This window comes from Kogia breviceps, chromosome 15 (genome assembly GCF_026419965.1).
Source record: "Kogia breviceps isolate mKogBre1 chromosome 15, mKogBre1 haplotype 1, whole genome shotgun sequence".
Taxonomy (NCBI): Eukaryota; Metazoa; Chordata; class Mammalia; order Artiodactyla; family Physeteridae; genus Kogia; species Kogia breviceps.
The window spans coordinates 55,564,702-55,586,906 of record NC_081324.1 but is presented as its reverse complement, the minus strand read 5'-3'; the positions used below and the strand labels follow the sequence as shown (position 1 = coordinate 55,586,906).

Here is a 22,205-nt window from a genome sequence, read left to right as displayed (position 1 = left end):
ACACACATTCCAATTGTGATGGCCAAGGCATCAACTGTCAATTTTAGAGATTACTAAGTTGTTCTCAATAAAGGAAAGATACTAAAATAGAGTTTTCATCATCAGTAATATTTATTGAACCAGAGAGGAACAAGGTCCTAGCTGAGGTGCCTTATAGAGTGTGCTGGATTCCACTACTCTCTTTATAGATACTATGCATGAAACAGAATGGGTTACGTCAGGTCAACATAAGGCATTCAAGATACAGTTTTTGTTTTTAATCTTGAAAACTTTTTCAACCTCCCAATCTTCTCAAATCTGCCTTTAAGCAGAGCAAAAGAATAGATGCAGTTAAAATGATGCCAGAGAGCTGGTGACAAGAAAAGGCTGGTGCAGAGTAAATAGGTCAGGCAGGAGAGCCACCTGCACGGCCATCTGGAGAGACCAAGCCACTCTCTTGACTTGCCTGGACCATAGCGACAGCCTCCTAACTGGAAGTCTTCTTGCTGCTACTCTTGCCCTCCATTCTATACTCAGCAGCAAGGTTGAGTTTTAAAAACATAATTCACATTTCTTCCCTGCCCAAAGCCCTGAGATTCTGCACACAGACCACGCAGCAAACACCATCCTTATGTCCTTCCCGTGAGCTCTCCCAGTGCTCCCGCCAGCGCCTGCCTTGGAAGGACCGTCCCCTGTGAGTGGAACATCCTCCCTGATCTCCACACGGGGACCTTCTTCTCGTGATTCAGATCTCACCTCAGAGGGCCTCTCTGCACTTGCTCAGTTCTGTGTCCCACGATATTTAGAGGTGCCCTCCTGATCTCCCACTAAGGAGCTGAGCCCCAGGAGGGTGGCGTCCTTGTTTGTCCTGCCCCACCCCCCCAGTTATCTCCAACAGAGAACAGTGCCTGGCACATAACAGGTGACTGATAAGTATTTGTTAATGACAGTCAAGATGATCCCAGTATGCTTCCCCTTCTCCTTCTACACACGGTGATTCTGGTTTTGACACTCATGTGACTTTACGCTTGGAAGTAGAAAAGGGAGCCAGATGTGGATTCTTATTCTTGTGGGACCTCAGACAGGTGCTTTGGCTGTTCTAAACTTCAGCTCTCATATGAAAAGCAGGGATATTACTTGCCCTACTTACCTCATGGGCGGTGAGGATTAGGTCGTAAGTGCGAAAGCTCTTATGAACTGCAAAGCACTTCTCGTGTACTAGACCACAAGAATGGAACTGCTCTTTTGAAAGATGATGAAAAACCTAGAAAAATTAATCGATAGCAAGGATTTGACTACCACAGCAAGCTCAGAAGCACAAATGTTAAATGACATGTAAATGCATCGATTTTAAAGAGATAAAATATCAATACATTTAAGAGGGAATAGGTGTTGAACAACGTTGGGAAACTTTTTTTTTTAATGGACTTTTTTCTTTTTTTAGGGTTTTCTCTCCTACTTCTCATATTGCTTGGCCTTGAGGATGTTAAGCGAGCTCATAGCAGCCTTGTCTGTATGGTTTTCAGACCTTCCATCCAGTCTACACTCTACACTATATGAACCACCTTCAAACTGAAGGCGGTTGGAAGATTATATTTCTTATAATCTTTGGTCCTCTATTTTTCACCTGGATAGAATTTTCTGAAATTCTCTTCCAACAATCAATGTCCCCAAGTTATTTTAAATTTCAATAATGACTACAAAACTATGTTAGAATGTAATGGAAATATCTTGACCTTTTGGCATTTGGGGCTTTTCAGAGACAGCACAGTGGTCCCAGAATCCACACTCTGGAGTGGGGTGCCCTGGCCTGGAGTCCCAGCTCTGACAGACACTCAGATCAATCACTCGACTCCCCTGTGCTCAGTTTTTCCCCTTGAAATACAGGGCTAATAAAATTCTATCCCACAAGGGTGCTGGGAAGAGTCAATGAAAATCGTCTACATGCAATGCTTTACACACCATAAATGTTCAATAATAACTAATCTTTTCTTCAGAATTTTGCCTCATGTTCCTAGACTCAAATCAGTAAAACATTCAGTGTTTTCTCAGATACATTCTATATTTATCATTCAATAATTTAAACATCTGACTTACCAAAAGCATGAAAGAAACTAAGGTATAGCTAGTTTTTACTGTATAACGATGTTAACTTATACTGAAGAACACTGTCCCATACATGTAAAAAATCAGTTTTACTATGGAATCTGAATTATATGAACTTGAAAATCTAAAAACAGGACTACCCCCAACTACCAGTTATTTAACTTTCCATTATATTACATTTGAGTCAGCATAATCTTTATTTCAAAATAGCATTTTTATTATATAAAAATGTAAAAATCCAGCAAAACCAGAAATACTGGATATATTTTCCTGGGCTTTCACATTTGTTGATTTTTATTCGCAATCCCTTTTCTCAATACAATTTACAACCTCATACCCATTTGCAGTCTGATTATACAAGTGCTAAGTGGCAGAAAGGTCTAGAATAAATACACTGAAAAAGAGGCAAAGCTGCGAAACTAAATTGCATGCACCAGGTCTATGAGGGGGAAGTGTCTAGGAAATAAAACAGTAAGACAAAGTAATTGGAAAGTTTTAGCTCAAGTTCTTTTCAATCATCTTTGTCTTTCGCTCCATGTTTAAGGATGCGTGTGAACTCAATGTAATTGAAATTCCCCTTTTTGTCAATAGGTGCTTCTCTGTACAGCTCGTCCACTTCCTCATCCGTAAACCTATCTCCCATCGTGGTCAGCAGCTCTCGCAGGTAATCCTCCTGAATGGTGCCTGGAAGGCAGCAGAAAAAGGGGAGTTGTGAACACCTCCCGGCACTTTAATGATTTGGTTCTCAACTAGGTCAATCTTACAAGATATTTCAGAACATACATATTTACCTGAACAAAATAAAGCAATATATAACCATATCCTTATCTTTTCCTATTATTTTTAGAGTTCTTTATTAATATTAGATTAAATCATTTAAAAAGTCAGTTAGTAGATCATATGCTTACAAAATTAATATGAAGCGAGTATTTTTTTTTTTTTTTTTTTTGCGGTACGCGGGCCTCTCACTGCTGCAGCCTCTCCCGTTGCGAGGCGCAGGCTCCGGACGCACAGGCTCAGCGGCCACGGCTCATGGGCCCAGCCACTCTGTGGCACGTGGGATCCTCCCGGCCTGGGGCACGAACCTGTGGTCCCCTGCATCGGCAGGCGGACTCCCAACCACTGCGCCACCAGGGAAGCCCTAAAGCGAGTATTTTCCAGAGGAGAAAAAAATACCTTGTATTTCAGAGATATTAAAAAAAAAAAAAAGGCAGATACCCAGAATAAAAGGGCAGCGTTGCCAAGACCAAACGTACACGAAGGACGGTGCAGTTTTAATAGGTAGCAAGGGGGAAGCAGGAAGGAGGATGCGAGGTGTATGTAAGGAGGTGATGTGCGTGGCTGAGCAGAGGGTTAACGCAGAAGCAAAGGGGAAAACGAGAGAAGTCAGAAAACGGAAAAGCCGGGCCTTCTTCACACATTTTTAAATAATAAGGGAAAAAAATGAATATTTTAATTGTCCAAGTTAGTTAACTATACTTTCTGGTGAAACTTAAAGTCTCTTGAAGCAGTACATTGTCTAAGAAACCCTATTTAAAAGACAATTCTCCCTTTGGCTTTCAGGAAGCTCAGAACCAGATTCAAAGATTAATACCACAAACTGTGTAGCTTTATGACCTACATACCTGTGTTCTAGCCATTCTTGGTTGACTGTCCTATCATAAATTATGGTTTCCCTCTACTCACTTTTAAAAATTTATGTTTTACTAATCTTTCTCATTCCCTAAAAAGTGTTTCACATAGTCTGGAATGAGGCTGGGCATAAACAAAGAGTGCTCACCAGTTGCTTCTTCATCAAAGCAAGCAAAAGCGTTTCTGATGACATCTTCTGGGTCTGTGCCATTCAGCTTCTCCCCAAACATGGTAAGGAACATGGTGAAGTTTATGGGCCCTGGAGCCTCATTCATCATGGCTTCAAGGTACGCATCGGTTGGATTCTTCCCTAGAAAATTGCACATTTTAACATTTAAGGACAAAGAACTCATTTCAATAAATAATTATTGTTACTGTTATGTTCCCCAACATATTTTTAAAAGTTACATCACCATCACATGAAACTAATTTTTCAATTAACTTACATTAAGAACATTTAAAAAAGACAATTTTTAACAACATAAAAAAATCTTTGATACATCATAAATAAAATGCATTCTGGGCTTAGGTTGAATACTGTCCATTCACTAATACTTTCTGCAACCTTTCCTTCACTATTTTTCATTAAAAATAAAACAAACACATGAAACTATGAACCAGGTAATGCCACATTATTACAGCTTGAATGCTGATAACATTAAAGACCCATCAGGGGCTTCCCTGGTGGCGCAGTGGTTGGGAGTCCGCCTGCCGATGTAGGGGACACGGGTTTGTGCCCCTATCTGGGAAGATCCCACATGCCACGGAGGGGCTGGGCCCGTGAGCCATGGCCGCTGAGCCTGTGCTCTGCAACGGGAGAGGCCCTCGTACCACACACACACACACACACACACACAAAACCCATCAGAGCATTTCAATACTGTCATTTAAAAAATCTAAATATTCATATTTTTAACTGCAGTACAGTTGCCTATAATTGGTATGCTTCAAACAATTATTTATAAGTTGGTCATTTAAGCTGAAACTATTAGGTTGGTTTAGAACTGGGAGCTCATTTTATTTATTATTTAAAATTAGTTAATTAATTAATCAATCTATTTATTATTTATTTATGGCTGCATGGGGGCTTTCTCTAGTTGCGGCAAGTGAGGGCTACTCTTTGTTGCGGTGCGCTGGCTTCTCACTGCGGTGGCTTCTCTTGTAGCGGAGCACAGGCTCTAGGCACACAGGCTTCAGTAGCTGTGGCACGCGGGCTCTAGAGTGCAGGTTCAGTAGTTGTGGTACATGGGCTTAGTTGCTCTGTGGCATGTGGGATCTTCTTGGACCAGGGCTCGAACCCGTGTCCCCGGATTGTTAACCACTGCACCACCAGGGAAGTCCCTGGGAGCTCATTTTAAACAATGTTATGTTCTATTTGGTTGTCAGACATATCCCCAGATGCTGTTTACTCGTATTGCTGAAATATAGTGTTGTTTAGTATTGTTCATGATGGGAAATCTTAATCTCAGTTCCAACCAAGGACACTTCTCCCTCCTCTGGTACAGTGGTGAGGGAACTCCCCTGACCCTCCCCTCAAAGTTGGGAGAAATTCCCCTGGAATGGCCACATATGGTGGGAGTAACAAAGAGTTTCTCTTTGTCCTGGCATTTGTGAGGTCCACGTGGTGCAGAAAAGCAGCACTGAATGAAGGGTTTGGAATAGTGGTTTTGAATCCCAGTTCTGCCACTGACTGTGTGCCCTGGGACAAGGTGGAAACTGTCTAGGGTTTACTTTTTATCTATAAAATGGACTAGTTAAACTTGGTGTCTGCAAGGTCCCTTCATTCTCCATGAAAAGAGCATCTATGTCAGCATCTCACTATTATACCCAACTAAGTGCTAATGACAGTCAAATCTAGAATTATGGTTCATATGTAAGTTTTACTCCCAGGAATTTGGGTGAAATTTAAGTGCCAAGTTGGCATCTGTCTTACTGCATTACAGCCTTCACTCATTATATCTATTCAACATATCGATACAAAATTAGCCCAAAATCAATCTCAAGATTCTTCAAGTAAGTGAAAGTAGCTAAAAAGGACTATTTTTCTACCTCCAGATTTAACCTGACTCTCTTGCAGCAATTTTTGGGGGTAAAAAGTGTAACCCAAAGGTGTCAAGAGAACATGGGTATGAAAAAGACACAGGGATTTAAAATGAATTGGCTTAGGCTAAGCACCTATGGACCCATTCAAGGCATCTAATATAAACTGTTGATTTAAAAGGTAAATATGTATCTCTAAAGGCATGGCATTCCCCAAAATGGAAGTCCCCAAAGTCAGTCTCTTACTCTACCATCACTCATTCATCCAACAAATATTAACTGAGCATCTACTAGGACCAGGGGACAGGCTTGAGTGTTCGATCTTTGTAATACAACTCAGGCCCTCAATTCTCCTCGGTGGCCTTCTTCAGTAGTGACCTGCTCCCCAAAGGACACTTAGTACTTAGCTATTCAGAGTGTGGAAAATACTGGGATCCACCCCACCTGCAAGTCAACAAGTCAGATCAGTATCTTGACTCAACTCTCACTCTGAATAAAGGCAATGCTGCAAAATGTTAACAGCTCGTGAATCTGGGTAAAGGATGGATGCGTGTTCATTATACCGTTCTTTCAACTTTTTTTTTTTTTTTTTTTTGGTCGTACGCGGGCCTCTCACTGTTGTGGCCTCTCCCGTTGCGAAGCACAGGCTCCGGATGCGCAGGCTCAGCGGCCATGGCTCACGGGCCCAACCACTCCGCAGCATGTGGGATCTTCCCAGACTGGGGCACGAACCTGTGTCCCCTGCATTGGCAGGTGGACGCTCAACCACTGTGGCACCAGGGAAGCCCTCTTTCAACTTTTTATAGGCTTAAAAATTTTCAAAGTAACACGCTAGGAGAAAAACATAAAAATAAAAGAGGAACAAAATCATGTGGTTACTAAAAAGAAAAAAGTAACAAATTCTCTCTCTTTGTCCTCTGGCCCTTGAAATGCCCTTTCTGGCTCATGGTCAGACACAGAAATGTTAGAGTGAAGAGCCTAACTGTGGGCCATCCTTGACGTGTGCCCCCTTCCCTGCCCGTCATTCTGGCCTATCAAGAACCCCCTGACTTGATACTCCTTTCTTCCAACTGTAAAATCGGTGCCAACTCAGGCAGGACATGGAGGACTTTTCCCTCTTTCCTTAAGATCAAAACAACAAAATCATATAAGGAATAGTAAATTAACACCGACATAGCCAGAATAACAAAGGGCAGTTTATGTTTGCTTTAAATCCTGTATCTTTAAATGAAATATTGCCATTTGCAGCAACATGGATGGGCCTAGAGATTATCATACTAAGTGAAGTAAGTCAGGCAGGCAAAGACAAATGTTATATGATATCACTTGTATGTGGAATCTAAAAAAAAAAATTACAAATCAACTTATTCACAAAACAGAAACAGACTCACAGACATAGAAAACAAACTTATGGTTACCAAAGGGGAAAGGTGTGGGGGGAGGGATAAATTAGGGGTTTGGGATTAATATATACACACCACTATACAAAAAATAGGTAAACAACAGGATTTATTGTATAGCACAAGGAACTATACTTAGTATCTTGTAATAACCTACAGTGGAAAAGAATCTGAAGTTGTACACCTGAAACTAACACAATATTGTAAATCAACTATAGCTAAATAAATAATGTATAAAAATAAATCGATAAATCTTTTATCTTTACATTTTCTTTTCTTTAATTATTAAAAAAAAAAAAATTGTGGAAGCCCCCTTCCCTGTGTTCCCTTCTTTTAGGAGCATTACCCTTCCTCCGAGATGGTCATTATCACTTATGACTGTCACCTCTGTCATATAACCTGTCCTCAACATTTATTACTTAGTACATTATATTATTGTCCACACTTTTTGTTTAAGAATCTGGTATCTTGCCATCTAGTCATCCCTTGGCTTTTCACCTTGTAGACCTATCATATTTAGCTAACAGGAATGGAAGCCTGCCTAGCCACAGTGGCAGCCAGGCCCCCACCCCTGAAGGCGTATCCTCTTATGATGGGCCAAGCCTCAGTATGGTGCCTCTCTCAAGAGGCCTTTGAGACCAGGAGATTAATATCTGTACATCACACACAAAAAAATTCATAAAACGCTAATTATTTTAGGGAAGCAGGAATATTAAGAACATAAAAGTCTACCTAGAGAAGCAAGCATATCATGCAAGTCTTCCTTGTCGATGAAACCATCTCTATTCTGATCGATCATGTTGAAGGCCTCCTTAAACTCCTGAATCTGTGACTGGTCAAACATGGCGAACACGTTGGAGGTGGCGCGCTGGGGGCGCTTCTTGGTCTTGGTCTTTGCCTTTTTGCTAGACATGGTGGCGGTTTAATCCTAGAGTTAAAAAGAAAAGAACATAAAGCAAAACAGAATGAATAAAAACATAAAGCAAAAAAAACCCTCACAATACCTAAAGTTAGTGAGTAAAAATATTTCAATGTATTGTAGAATTGTTACTTTATTTGGGTGGGAATATACATGTAAACTTTATTTCCAATGTCACAATTAAACAGCTAGGACAAAAGCAGTTTTGAAGTAACAGAAGAGAAATTATTGATGTGGCTTCACCCCAAATTTCACGAACCTCATTTTTATTAAATGTGAATGAGTTTTAAAGCATGTAGCAATAGATGGCATTTACCGAGTGCTACTACGTGCCAAGCACTGTTATGAGGGCGGGGGAGCTCCCCTAAAGAGAAAGGCTCCAAAGCGGACATCTTACTTTCACAAGGATGTCCCATTCAACCCTCACAACAATCCTATGCAGTAGGTACACCTTTTAACTTCATTTTACTACCAATATTGCATAACCTCTCTGAGCCTTGGTTTCTTCCAAAAAATGGTCTGAAAACCAGGGAACCTCACTCGACCTTCAGTTTTACAGCCAAACACAATATCCACTCTAATGCAAGTGAGAATTAAATGAGATAACATATGCAAAGAGACTAGTATAGTTACTATAAGGTACATGCTCAAAAGGCTCTCATTTAAAAAAAAATATCAATGGGACTTCCCTGGTGGTTCAGTGCATAAGACTCTGAACTCCCAATGCAGAGGGCCCAGGTTCGATCCCTGGTCAGGGCACTAGATCCCACATGCATGCCGCAACTAAGAAATCCACATGCTGCAACTAAAGATCCCGTGTGCCGCAACTAAATATCCCACATGCCACAACTAAGACCCAGTGCAGCCAAAATAAATATATTTTTTAAAAAAACATCAAAATGTATCTTTAGTCTTATATCCCTTCTAGCTACATCCTCATTTCCCCATTCCCTTGACAAAACTTTTAGAATAGTATTCTACTACTCAACTCTCTCCATTTTCTCATCTTCCCAATCACTCCTCAATTCTCTGTAATACACTTTAGTGGTAGCCCGTGATACTCTACTGAAAGCCACCAATGTTTTAAATGTCAAACAGAATGGACACTTCTCATTCCATTTTTTTTTTTTTTTTTTGGCCCACCACGTGGCTTCCCAACCAGGGACTGAACCCGGGCCCTGGCTGTGACAGCTCCGAGTCCTAACCACTGGACCACCAGGGAATTCCCTTCTCATTCCATTTTTATTTGCAGTTTTAAATGATGTAAATAAATACAACACGAAAATACTCCTGGCTTTGGAATCGGAAAAATCTTGAGTCTGAATCTCAGCTTCACCATTTCTTGAAAACCCATGGACACCAGAATAATTTTTTGCTCCACTGTCTTATTCAATGTTCACAACTGCCCTATGAGGTAGGTACTACCTAGGTTAAAAAAAAAAAAAATCAATGGCCCTTGTGTAGTAAAGAATTCAATTTTGCCCAAAGAGAGGTCTGGCCTCTGTCCTCAGCTCCTGGGAGGTAATCTCTAAGCCCTTAGAATGTTCTGCCTGGTATACCTGGGGTCTTGTGTCACATCAGATAGTCTAACAATGTGATTTATCATGGGGGCTCTGGGTCAGCTGTTAATCAGCTTGGCCTCTAGAGGAACTAGAGACTGAAGTCAGCCTAGGAGTGGGGACAGTATCCAGGGGACAGAGCCGCAGTAAAAACTATGGCTATGAAGGGTCAAGTGAGCTCTCTGGCAGGCCATACTCCATGCTCACCATCACGCCTTGCTGCCAGGAGAGGTCAACACTGCCCATGGAAAAGACCACTGGAAACTAAGCACATGGAATTCTCCTGGACTCCATACCACGAGTCTCTTCCCTTGGTTGACCTTAATCTGAATCCTTTTACTGTAGTAAATCATAACCATAGGTGTAACAGCTTTCAGTGAGTTCTGTAAGTCCTAGCGAATTACTGAACCTGAGGGTCGTCTTGGGGAACGAAACTTGGATTGGTGTCAGAAATGAGGGTGGCCCTGGGGACTGTTCTCTAACTCTGCAGCCTCGCGGTGTAAAAGCAGATGGCTGGTGAGGGCAGTGGCTGGGCAAGGGAATTCTGAACCCGGGTCTCAGGGACTTCCGGTCTTGGACTTTTAACCTACATTGTTTTAGTTTGTTTGCAGTTTTGAAGCACATCAGCCTTAGAGTCCTTACTTTAACATTTCAACTCCTTCCCCTCCCTGCACACATGGCCAGAGTAAAATGTTAATTTCTTCTCCTTCCTATAAAACTAGCTAGTCATGTGACCTTAGTTATATAGAAGGTTAAATCAGAGATAGAATGTGGTCCACTAGCAAGGCATGTGACTCTGCTTTAATTCTTCCTCACATTCCAAAACTGTTGGATTAAAATTCTTTCTCATGCTAAAAATTCTATGATTCTATTTCTTCAAGATTCAAAAGATAAAAAAGACAGTAGATCTGAAGCCAAGAATTAGTTCTCTCCCTCAGTGTCAGCAAACTATGTTTGCAATAGTCATTTAGAAAAACCTCCCAAAGAGAAAATCTTTATTTTTAAAAAACAATCGTTTCATGCTAACGTTACAGCTAACCCAAAAGTATATTATATTTAAACATTTTTGAAGCTTAGTTGGAGTTCTCCAAGAAGCTGATGCCAAGAAGGGACTGCACATGCAAGGATCTTTATTATGGAAAATGCCTGGGAGAGAGAATGGGGAGGTAACCCAGTAAAGCTAGAAAAGCCACTATACCGTGAGCAAGTCTAAGCCCCCATTCAAAACCTGTTACAGAGCAGGTATGGCTCAATGAAATGACGCCATGATCTCTTTAAAAAGAAAAAGTTTACGTTTCTCTGTACTTCATTTAAAACCAATGCACATTTATATTTGTATATAAATATACAAAGTACACACAGAAAATATCAACTGATAATAAAACCTCAGCTGAAAAGTGAGGCATGGTTGTAGCAAAACAGTCAATCTAAAGAGAACTCTGGCCCCCAAAGAAACTACCACCCTCTCTGTCCTTACCTTCTGAGATAAATATCTTGGCTTTCTCCACTTTCTCACTTCCCACTCATCACAATCTGGCTTTCTCTGCAAGTGCTTTCCAATTGTCGAATCTGGTCTAAGTCTCCTTGGACCATTCTGCTATATTTGACACCATTTTATCCCTCTTCTCTTCAGGCCTCAACAACTCTTGGCCTTGACGAACTGTAACAGTAGAAATGAACTGTCCCAAATGGAATGAGAGCCCAAGGTTCCCAGCCTTTAAGACTTTACACCCTAACAAGGGAGACTCCTGAAGATCACATTTAGTTTCAGTAAAATGCTGTATTTGACTTGGTGACACCAACCTCCTCTCAGTTCTATTTCTATGCCTGGTTCTCCTCCATTTTCTTGTTAGGCTCTTGTCTTCTCCACTCACTTAAATATTCACATTTCCAAGTCGTCCCACAGTCCATGGCTTATTAAATTCTTTTCACTCTGTGTTCCTTGGATGATCTCATCGGCTCTCACTGTTCTGACAACACCTATGACTCCCACGTCTGTATCCTCAGGGCTGACCCTTCCCTTGAGCTGTGGAATCAAACAGCCAATTGTGCTTGTGAAAGGCACCCATTTTGATATCCCAGACATTCAGAATCAATGTGTTAGAAACAGAATTCATCATCTTCCCCTCCAAAACTTTCTCAACTTCCTGTTTCCTGTCAGTTAATGGCACCATCATTTACGCCCTCACCAAGCCAGAAACGTGCAAGTCACCCCCGACTCATCCCTCTCACTGATGAATCAAGCCTGCCTCTTAAATATTCATCAGATTTGCTCATCTTCTCATTCTTCTGCCACCACCCTATGTATGCTGAGCCCTCATCACCTCTTTGTGTAGAATATTTTGTTGGCCAACTAACCAACCTCCTTGCTTTTTGGCCCCCTCTAGACTATCCTTTATCTTCCAGCCAGAGGTGTATAAAACATGAATATGACCATATCATTCCCTTTTGAGAAACTGTCAGCTCTCCACTGCCTATAGGCCAAAGTACAAGTTCTTGAGCATGGCACACACACCTTTCCCTGCCCTAGAATGACCTTTCAGCCTCATCGATAGCCATTCTCTGCTTTGTACTTTTCCTTCAGCAACACCAAACTATTGGTATGTGCCCAAGGCACCATGCAGTTTAACTCATGCATTTGTTCTTGCTATTTTTCTAGCCCCCAAATGACTTAGGACCAGAGAGAATTAAAAGTCTACTCAATTTATGGCTATTACCATTTGCTGAGTGACTCCTATGCTAGGTACTTGGGTGCACTAAATTCAACACGCCTGCTTTACACATGGGAGGAACTGAATATCAAAATATGTTAAACAACTTGCCCAAGGTCACCTGGTAGCAGAGCTAGAATTCAACCCCATTTGTTAAAGGTGATTTTACCTATATATTTTTTACCTCATATAATTCTGCTAGTTATTTTTTTTTACCACAAAAAAATTCTTAAACTTTCAGTACTTACCAATACAGTCCAACACTGATTTCTGAGCAGCTACTTTCCTCTAAATTTAATTCCAAGTGAAACTGAATTTTCAAATAAATTCAAACTATGCTGGGGAAACCAATGCATAGACTAGAAGTGCACAGTGGAATGGGAAGAGAGTAAGATGAATGGCCCTCCCTACAACCATGCAACGTTGCAGCCCTGGTTTTGGGTTTAATCAAATGGCAGTATTTCCTATCAGTCATGGTTTTGGTTTGACATGGTAGGTAAAGGCTTGAAATTTTTACCTACGACTGTGAAATTACTACTTGACCTATAAATATTAAAGGAAAAAAACCCACCAAACCCCATCCTTAGTTACAAAAAATATCCATTTAGAACATAGCATATAAGGTAGTGAATAAGCCTTAACGGGAAAAAACAAAAGTCTTACTTCCTCTTCAAAATTTTTATTTCATTATTTTTGTAAATTTCTGATATAGAGTGAACTAAAGGTTATATGTAGTATTTTTAGAGGTTAAAAAAGGGCAGGGATATAGGAATACCAGTATTACAGGTAGTTGTGGCATCAACATATTTAGGTCATAATCTAAATTTTTGCAAAATCACCTGCTATACTGATGTGCAAATCAAAACATGGGCACTATAATCATTAATAAGCAGAAACTGCTTGTGAACTTCACCCAGCCTATATGGCTTTATTGGAAACCTGGAAAAGATGCTCATGGAGCATATTCTATTAGCTACCTATGAAACATCTAAGTCAGCTAGGTGCTGCTACCACTTGGCGGGTAAATACGGCTCTCACAGCAGTTAACCTCTGGTTCAATCTTGGCTGCACATTAGAATCATCTTGGAAGTTTTTTTTAAGTCTTTGTTACAATGCTGCTTCTGCTTTTTTTGACAGGTGGCATGTGGGATCTTAGCTCCCTGACCAGGGATTTAACCCACACCCCCTGCATTGGAAGGCAAAGTCTTAACCACTGGACTGCCAGGGAAAGTCCCATCTTGGAAGTTTTTAAAAAGTGATGTCCAGGTCCTGGTCTAGTACACCTGAAACTGAATGTCTACAGGTGAAGTCTATGAATCTGTATTTTTAAAATGCAGCAGGTGATTCCAATATACAGTGATGGTTGAGAACCACTGAGTTAAACACTTAGAAGGCACTGACCCTGGTTCTGAGTTCTTGGCTGATGCCTTGTAATAACAGATTAATAACAGAAAAACAAACACACATTTATTAACATGTATACCTCATGTATACATGGGGAGATACCCAGGGAAAATCCAACTCTCAGAGGTAGCTTGGAACTCTGGCTTAAATATCATCTTCAGCTGAAGCCAAAAGAAGAAAGGCATGTGTGGAGGGGAGAGGCTAGGTATGGAAGGTTAAAAGCACAGTATAAACAAGGGTGAGGCTTCTCTTGTAGATTTAAGTCACGGCCTTCTCGATTAAGAGTCTAAAGTTGTCTCCAGAGAGTAACCTTTGTCTTGCCTGGTAGAGACGGAAAAAAGAACACCTTTGTAAATGTATGTCCTGCTTTTCGGCACATTGGGGGAGGGAAAAGAGCCTTTCTTGTGTCTGCTTCTTCTCAATTGCCTTCAGCTCAAAATAATCTTCATCCCAAAGTGGCATATCTTGGGGTGGCATATTCTGCCACCTTTCCTAACTAATAGGATATTGTGAAAATGATGGAGTGCGACTTTGTCATAATATTGTAGATGTTGCAGGTTCTACCATGCTCTCTCTCAGATCACTCAATCTGGGGAAAACCGGCACCAGGTCTACAGGGTACTACACAACCCCACGGAGAGGTCCATGTGGCAGGGAACTGAGGCCTTCTGCCAACAGCTAGCACTAACTTGCCAGCCAGGTGAGTCAGCCATCTTGGAGGTTGATCCTCTTTCAAATGACTGCAAACCCAGCTGACATCTGGACTGCAACTCCAGGAGATCTGAGCCAGAACCAGAGCTGCCCAGCTAAGCTGCCCTGGAATTCTTGACCCTCAGAAGCTCTTTATTGTTTTCTTAAGGTGCTAAGTTTGGGGGTAATCTGTTATATAGCTACAGAAAACTAATAAAGCCGTTGTGTTTCCTTGGTGTCTTTAATATTTAATAGGGCAATGCCTTTATTTCAGAGTTATAGCCAAAGAATTTTTAAAACCTCAAAGGGGCCATAGGCAAGTTTGCACTGGGTAGGGAAATTTTCTGTTCCTGGTTAGTAAATTTTAATTCCTTCTATTCGATTTCTCTCCAAGTTCTGTGGGTTCCTCTTTTAAGTGCAACAGAGTCACCCCATCTTCAACATTCCCATCACCCCCTGGATATGACTCCCCAAAATACGGCTTTTCTCTATGGTCTACCCATGATTCAGCATAAACTCCACTGGACTCTCCCCAAGAAAATACATAACAAAAAGTACGTGGAACAAAGAGTACTAATAAGAGTGCTAAATATGTGCTAGGCACTGGTCTAAGCATTTCATATGTATTAACATATGTAATTCTCACAACAACTTATTATTACACAGGTACTGTTATTATCCCCATTTCTCAGATGAAAAATTAGGGCAAAGAGAATAAATAATCTATCTGCAGCCACAGCTAGAAAAAGGTAAAGCTTAGATGCAGGATCATACTCAGGAAGTCTAGCCCAGAGCTTGCACCACTAGCTCCGAACATCCTGCATGTAGGTGGAAGAATTTCTCCACCATGAAAATGTGGAGAGCTAGTTGGGGGTAAGAAGCAAAGGCACCACATCTAAAGTGCGGAATGGGGAAGGAAGACCCCAAAGCTGCTGGCAATGAAAATCATCCCTAGATATATGCTGTCTTTGAATCTTGAGAGAGGGACAACCAGCTCCATTTAGGGGATCCCAGTCCTTTTATTTTACTAAGCCCAGCAACCCTCACCTGGGACCTGTCCTTCAGAAGTTGCAGTTCCTCTTGTCCACACTGAGTCTCATTAAAGCATAAATGAGTACCGAGTAGGTCATCACAGACGCTGTTTTATTCAAGAGAGCCAGAACAAACAAGAAGCCGTGCACTTAACCATAAGGAACGTCCACCTAATGCTCAGAGAAAATGGGTGGCAGCAGGTGAACCCCTCAAGTGACCTTGGGCAAATTATCTCACCTCGCTGGGTTTCACTTATAAAACGAAAGATAACCTATACGTTTCTTTTGAATTCTAAAATGCTACAATTCTTTTCTTACCAAAGGACCACTGCAAATCCGTCCGAAACCAAGGCTGCCAAACTAATCCTCTAAACACCCCTTTCTTCATATCTCACTCCCTTAGTGAAGAATCCAAAATGACTCCCGAATGTCTCTTACATAATCTTTTATTTCTCATCAAGTTTGCGAGACATCCGTGAAAAAGCCCCGCGGATCTACCTATTTCCAACCATTATTCATTACAGTTCTGTTCCGTTCGGGCTGGTCTCCCCACCGTCTCCTTTTCACACGACACAATTCACACCTTTTGAGCTTTTGGTCTTGTTACCTCCTACCACAGATACAGCCAGAAATACTAAATTCTCCCCACCAGGGCTAAGTCCAAGGCCTTCAATGAGGTCACGATTCTCTTTTTCAGAAAACCTTTCCTGATTTTTGCTATTTGTTCTCTTCTTCAGTCGGCACGAATGAAGTAAATCTTTACAAGATGCAAGGTACTGCGAAGAGTCACAACTCCTACGGAAATCGTTACATTTAGCCGGTACCAACTCGACGCTCCGGGCAAGAACCACGCACCAGCGGACCCCTGTGCCCCCAAGGCATCCAGCCCTGTGGGCGAAGCAGACACCCAAACCCACCAACCGGGCCGGCGGGGAGCGGGGCTGCGGCCGCCGAGGCACCAGGTGTGTGAAGCCGTCGGGTGACTCAGCGCAGGGGACAGGCCGACTCGGCCAGCAGGGCGGTTCCCCAGCCCGCTTCCATCCGCCCCAACCTCCCGTACCCTCGACGTCCAGGCCCGGGCTGGCCGCGGCCGGACCTCCTCGCCGACCCTCCCTGCCCCACCGACAGGTCCCGCAGCCCCCGCCCCGCCCCACCCGCCCGCCGGCCGGCCGGCCGGCACGGTGGCCGGGGTCTGGCTGTGGCGAGCGGTCGGAGGGGCGGAGCACCGGGGCGGCCCCAGGGGTGTCGCGCGCGGGGGGCGAACGCCACTCACCGCGGCCGAACACCAGCACCAGAAGCCGGACTGCCTGCTCGAGACGAACGAGGGGAAGAACGCGGGGCTGCGGCTGGGCTGCAGCGCTAGAGCTGCGGAACCCGCACTTCCTGCCTCGGGAGGCGGACCGGAAGTCGCACCGGAAGTCGCGGCGGGATCCAATTCCGGGCGGGGGAATGAGCTGCGGTTCTCGTTTTGCTCGAGGCCGAGTCTACCTTGTCCACCCGGGCGCAGGGCTGGGGCCGACGACCACGGCCTGGGTTTTCGTGGTGTTTCTCGGGCCATGCAGTCTGAGGCAGGCGCAGCGCGCCCGGCCGCGGCCCGCTCTCCTCCCCCGCCGCCCGCGGCGTGGCCCGCGGCGTGTCCCGCGGCCCTTCCGCATTCCCGGGCCGGCTCGGGGTCGGCCTGGAATTTGACCCGGCTGGGCGGGCGCGAGCCCTCGAGGTTTGGGGGTCTCCGGGCGCCGCCCACCCAGGGCTGCCCGAGATAGCAGATAAAAGTAGACCTCGCCTGGTTACACCTGAACTTCAGATAAAACGAGCAATTTTTTAGGTTCCGTCCCGCGCCACACTGGGGAAGGTAAGAGGGCTGCGGCTGGGCGGTCTCTGCCTGCTTTACAGACTGCACGCCCAGACCGAGTTCTATCAATCATTTACCCCTGCCCCTCCTGTTTTACCCCTCAGATTATCAGGTTTACGCCCTTACCATGCCACGGCTGGTGACGGTTTCCCCTTTCAACGACAGGAAAGCTTTATTCAAATTATTTGCTTTCCTTTGATTCGTTAAAGACAATGCAGATTTACACACACAAACGCGCACACATTATATAATGCTCTTGGTCAAAACAAAAGAAACCACGAAGCTACATAATTCAATTTTTGTTCTAGATATTGTGCCTATAACCTTCAAGTTCCCTCACCTTGGAATATTACAGATACTATTTACGGATAATGGAAGATAGTCAACTTAATAGCAAAGCTTCGTTGAGCACTTGTGATTGCCTGAACGTTTGCGGGATGCAGGGAGATGAACGAATAATCCAGTCTTTTATATTCTAGAAAAGTTTGATGAGAAATTAGGTATCTTTGATCAGGAATTCCCAGATGGTAGGAACTATGTGTTCAACACTCTATAGCAGTAGTTCTTAAACAGTAGCACCAATAAGAAAAACCTGGGGGCTTCGTAAAAGATTCTGGAGCCCAGCCCCAGGTATTCAGATTCAGTAGGTCGAGGGTGGGGCAAAAATCTGCATTCCTAATGAGCCCCAGGTGATGCTGACACCGTGGTCCTACTCGGAGTTAGCACTGCCTCGAGGTCCTTAACTGAATGCATTTTCTCAATAGAGTTTGAAACCAATTGCGGAGAAGTCATATCTGGTTCTAAAATATTTACTCTTTTCCTTAGCTGCAGTCTGCCCTTTGGTCCAATAATTTAAGTAAATATTTTTCCACTCCTGAGAACATTTTGGCTTCTGAGGTCTTTGTCAGAGAGCTCTTCCAAGTATGGTCTATTGCTATACCATAAGCCCTCATCCTGGCCACCTTAATTAAGATCATAGCTGAGACACTCTGTACTTTGACTGTGATCTCCATATTTGTTTCTAGAACTGCTTTCCAACACAATGGTCACTAACCACATGTGACTATTTAAATGTAAATTAGAAACTCAGTTATATTAGACACATTTTAAGTCCTCAATAGTCACATGTGACCTAGTGTCCTTATTGGACAGCACAGAGAGCAAGCATTTCCATCATCACAGAAAATTCTACTGGATAGCACTGTTATAGAAAAATAATCCTAGGGTATAGTGTTCTCTCTAGATTCAAAAGAAAAACTTATTAATATTGATGAAAAGCTGAATATCTAAATACCAGATAATTGTTTATTGTGGTCATTAAAAAGAATGGTTTAAAAAAAGGTAATATACTTAAAACAAAAATGGTGGGTATGCCAAAACATGACAATTTAAGATACATTAAACTAAAAAACAAAGGTGTATATTCACTACAGCTACAAGAGGTATGTAGATAAATGTGGAAGAGAAGTTATGATGCCTATTATTTGAGCAGGCACATATAAACCTAGGATAAAAAGATACAGGGACTTGGGAAAACTGGCTGTTTCTTCAATATGGGATTAGCTTCAGCAATGCCTTTCAGGACAGCAAAGATAAAAACCAGGGTTGCAGGGCAATCAAGAAATTGTACACTTGAGGAGAATCTAGAAAGACAAACTATTCTGGCATATTGGACCTACTCAGGAAATCTAAAACTATTTGAGGATCTACTTGGTACCACACATTTTAATGTATATTCTCATTAAATGCTCATAACAACCCTTTAATTAAATTCTAGTTTGAGACAATTTACTATCAAACCACTATGGACCTTTCTCCTTTCTCAGCTTTTAATCTCCAACTACGATTAAACTCCTATCCCCTACCCTTTCCCGTTTTCAGAGGGAGCAGTATTCATTGTTTTACTGAGAATAATCTTACAACATGTGATCTAGGTTCTCTCTCTTCCTAGTTCCTGCACATCATTCCTTTGGTTTCACTCATTTGCTTACACTCGTTTGCCTTCTTCCTCTGTCTACAGAAAGGCTTGAATCTCTAAAGAAATACTCTTTGGTCCTGCCTTCCCTTCAAGCCTCTCCTCACTGCCCAACAGCTCCTGCTGGTAAATGGAATAACCACTATTTGAATACCTACTGTGTGCCAGACCCATTTAGCTTTAGTGTTTCTATTTTCACAACAAACGTGGAGGCTATTGTCCCTGTTAAACAGGTGAGGAAACTGACACTTAGGGCTGGGCAACCTGCCCATGGACACAAAGCTCATCAAATAACAGGCATTATTCACTCACCGTCTGGCTCTAAAATCCATACTGCTCCTAATCACAAAACTGCTGCTTTATATATTAATAATTATGTTCCTATTATGAACCAGAGCATTACTTCAATTTTACAAATGGAGGTCGAGAGAGGTTAAATAACTTTAAGGTTATAAAGCCGTAATGTAGCACGAATGCGATTAAAATGCAGCTGGCCTGACCCCCAAACCCAGACATTGTCCCTGTCTCCTGCTACACTATGGATTCTGCACTCAAAACTACCTTAACAGCTCTAGTAGAAGTGACCGACTTGCCAAATCCAGTGGCCTCATTTAAACTTTCCCGTGTTCGATTTTTTCTGTGGTTTAACACTACTAACTTCCTTACTCTTGAAATTATTCACTTGGTTTCCATTAACACTGTTGTGGCTCTATCTACTAAGCTCTTTTATCATCTTCTATCTGATCCTTCTTACAACTTGCCTGCACTTTTCAAAGTCTAGTACATCTCTTGCTGTCCTTTACCCCTCATACTTTGTAAAAAAAAAAACACAAAATAGTTGCCTTTCCTTTCCAAAATTTGCTTTTACTTGCCTCATAAGTCTGGCCTGCTCCCTTTTTTCCCAGTAGCACTCATAAATTCCCACTCTCATGCAGTCATAGAGGCTCCTTGATCAAATAAAATTTGGGCCCTTGAGTCCAAATGTCAATGTAATCATAAGCAGGTGGGTAAGGAGGCTGCCCCCATTAGGCTGGTTTCATCATCACAACTTTTGAAATGGTTTGTTTCAAGTCTGGCTTTCATCATGGAGACCAATTTTTCTATCAAATGCACTGTTGGAGTAGATGCTTTAGCTTTTTACTGTCAATCGTCTTTACTTAAGCAAAGCCTACTTACTACATAGAGAATGCTATTACTAAATGAGGAGACATTTCATTCAGGGGAGAGTATCCACTGTTTCTAATGGTGGCTGGTTTGAGCAGTTATCTGAAATGGAAGTGGAGCTACTGCAAGGGATAATTTTAGTAGATGAGGCTACCCTTTTTTCAGTACAGAAACAATGTTATTTGTTCTTGACTGGAAATTTGTTAACAGAGCAGAAGTTTTTTTTTTTTCAGCTGAAATGTAACTTTAGTTCAACAATTTCAGCATCATGGCTATACCCTGGAAAAAGTACTTTGCTGAAATTCAGGAACACATTAAAAGCAGTTAAGGCAGGTGCTAAGATTCTAATCTTGAAAGGGCCAAGAGCAGTCTTGTTACTAGTCCTACTCCTATTTTAAGCTGGTCTCCTGAGGTTAAAGAATCTAGCTCACCTATCCTGTTGAGTGTAAAGGTCTGCTGCCTGAAGGCATTCAGTAATTGCATATTCAATGAGGTAATAGTTTTGTCCAAGGGACAGTCTTGTTAATAGTAGTATAAAACAAAGTTATAGTAATTATCAATTATTCATCTTCACAGGTTGTCAACCCTCTTCACCCAACTTTCCCCGCAGTATTTCAAGATCTTTCTTAAACTTATGAATCCTTGAGTCAGATTTTTGAAGCCCGAAGTGAATGAAACTGTCTACCATTTCCTGATTAACTCTGAAAACAGACCTGCATTTCTGCAAATAGCAGAAGTTATTTTTAGGATTGAAATAATGACCTCACTTTCCCAGGCATGTAGCTTCAGCTGTTCTGACCATGGGCAGGTCAGGAATGTCGAAGATTCACAAATGAACTCATGTGAATCTCTGAATAAACATGGTACTTCAATGAGGACTGTGTGATAAAAAGAAACTATATACAAAAAAAACAAAACAAACCAACAACAACCATCTTGTGTTTCCAACACTCTGAAATACAATACAAAAAATCTGCCTTTTTGGTAGAAGCATTCCATAGAACCTTTGGGGCTGAAATAGTTTTAAAAATTAGGACAAATTAAAATTACACTCAGTGGCCTGGTCTAATTTTAAATGACATGAAGTTATGTACAAAAGATTAGAACAGATACGGGGTGATGTTGGCAGGTATGTTTAACTTTAGGATTTAAAGCTACCAAAGCTATCACATACATGTAGATTTTACAGGAAACTATTTTTAAAATTGGAAGGCAAAGTGCAGGAAAATCAATAAAGGCAGTTAAAATTGGATTTCTTCAAAAAGGGGGAAGAATGTGTAGTAGAGGAGTAGGATTGTTAGGAAAACTGGCAGGAGTAAGGGGGAGATCTAACAACCGTATTATTTTCTAGGATTTGCCTCACTACCATTCTTTCTTTATTTTTGGCCGCACCGTGCATCTTGTGGGATCTTAGTTCCTTGACCAGGGATTGCACCTGGGCCCTTGGCAATGAAAGTGCAGGTGGAGTCCTAACTACTGGACCACCAGGGAATTCCCACTACCTTTCTTTAGAAGTTGCAACCAAGGGCTTCCCTGGTGGCTCAGTGGTTAAGAATCTGCCTGCCAATGCAGGAGACATGGGTTCAAGCCGTGGTCGGGGAAGATCCCACATGCTGTGGGGCAACTAAGCCTGTGCACCACAACTACTGAGCCTGTGCTCTAGAGCCTTCGAGCCACAGCTACTGAAGCCCAAGTACCTAGAGCCCATGGCTCTGCAACAAGAAGCCACTGCAATGAGAAGCC

At 42.3% G+C, this 22,205-nt stretch overlaps 1 protein-coding gene across 5 annotated transcripts; it reads right to left on the bottom strand.

Annotated features, from left to right (window-relative positions):
• Positions 1-87: 87 nt before the first annotated feature.
• On the bottom strand, positions 88-17,545 carry LOC131742692 (myosin regulatory light chain 12B). Of its 5 annotated transcripts, none has more exons than XM_067015307.1 (5): positions 16,745-16,880; positions 11,113-11,295; positions 7,890-8,085; positions 3,866-4,027; positions 88-2,769 (listed from the first exon to the last, which is right to left on the bottom strand). In XM_067015307.1, exons 3-5 carry the CDS (start codon positions 8,068-8,070, stop codon positions 2,597-2,599), a joined length of 516 nt encoding a protein of 171 aa, XP_066871408.1. In that variant the 5' UTR covers positions 8,071-8,085; positions 11,113-11,295; positions 16,745-16,880; the 3' UTR covers positions 88-2,596. The 5 variants fall into 5 exon arrangements, with proteins under 5 accessions (XP_066871408.1, XP_066871409.1, XP_066871411.1 ...); XM_067015308.1 differs by lacking the exon at positions 16,745-16,880 and adding an exon at positions 11,439-11,661; XM_067015310.1 differs by lacking the exons at positions 11,113-11,295; positions 16,745-16,880 and adding an exon at positions 17,450-17,545.
• Positions 17,546-22,205: the final 4,660 nt, after the last annotated feature.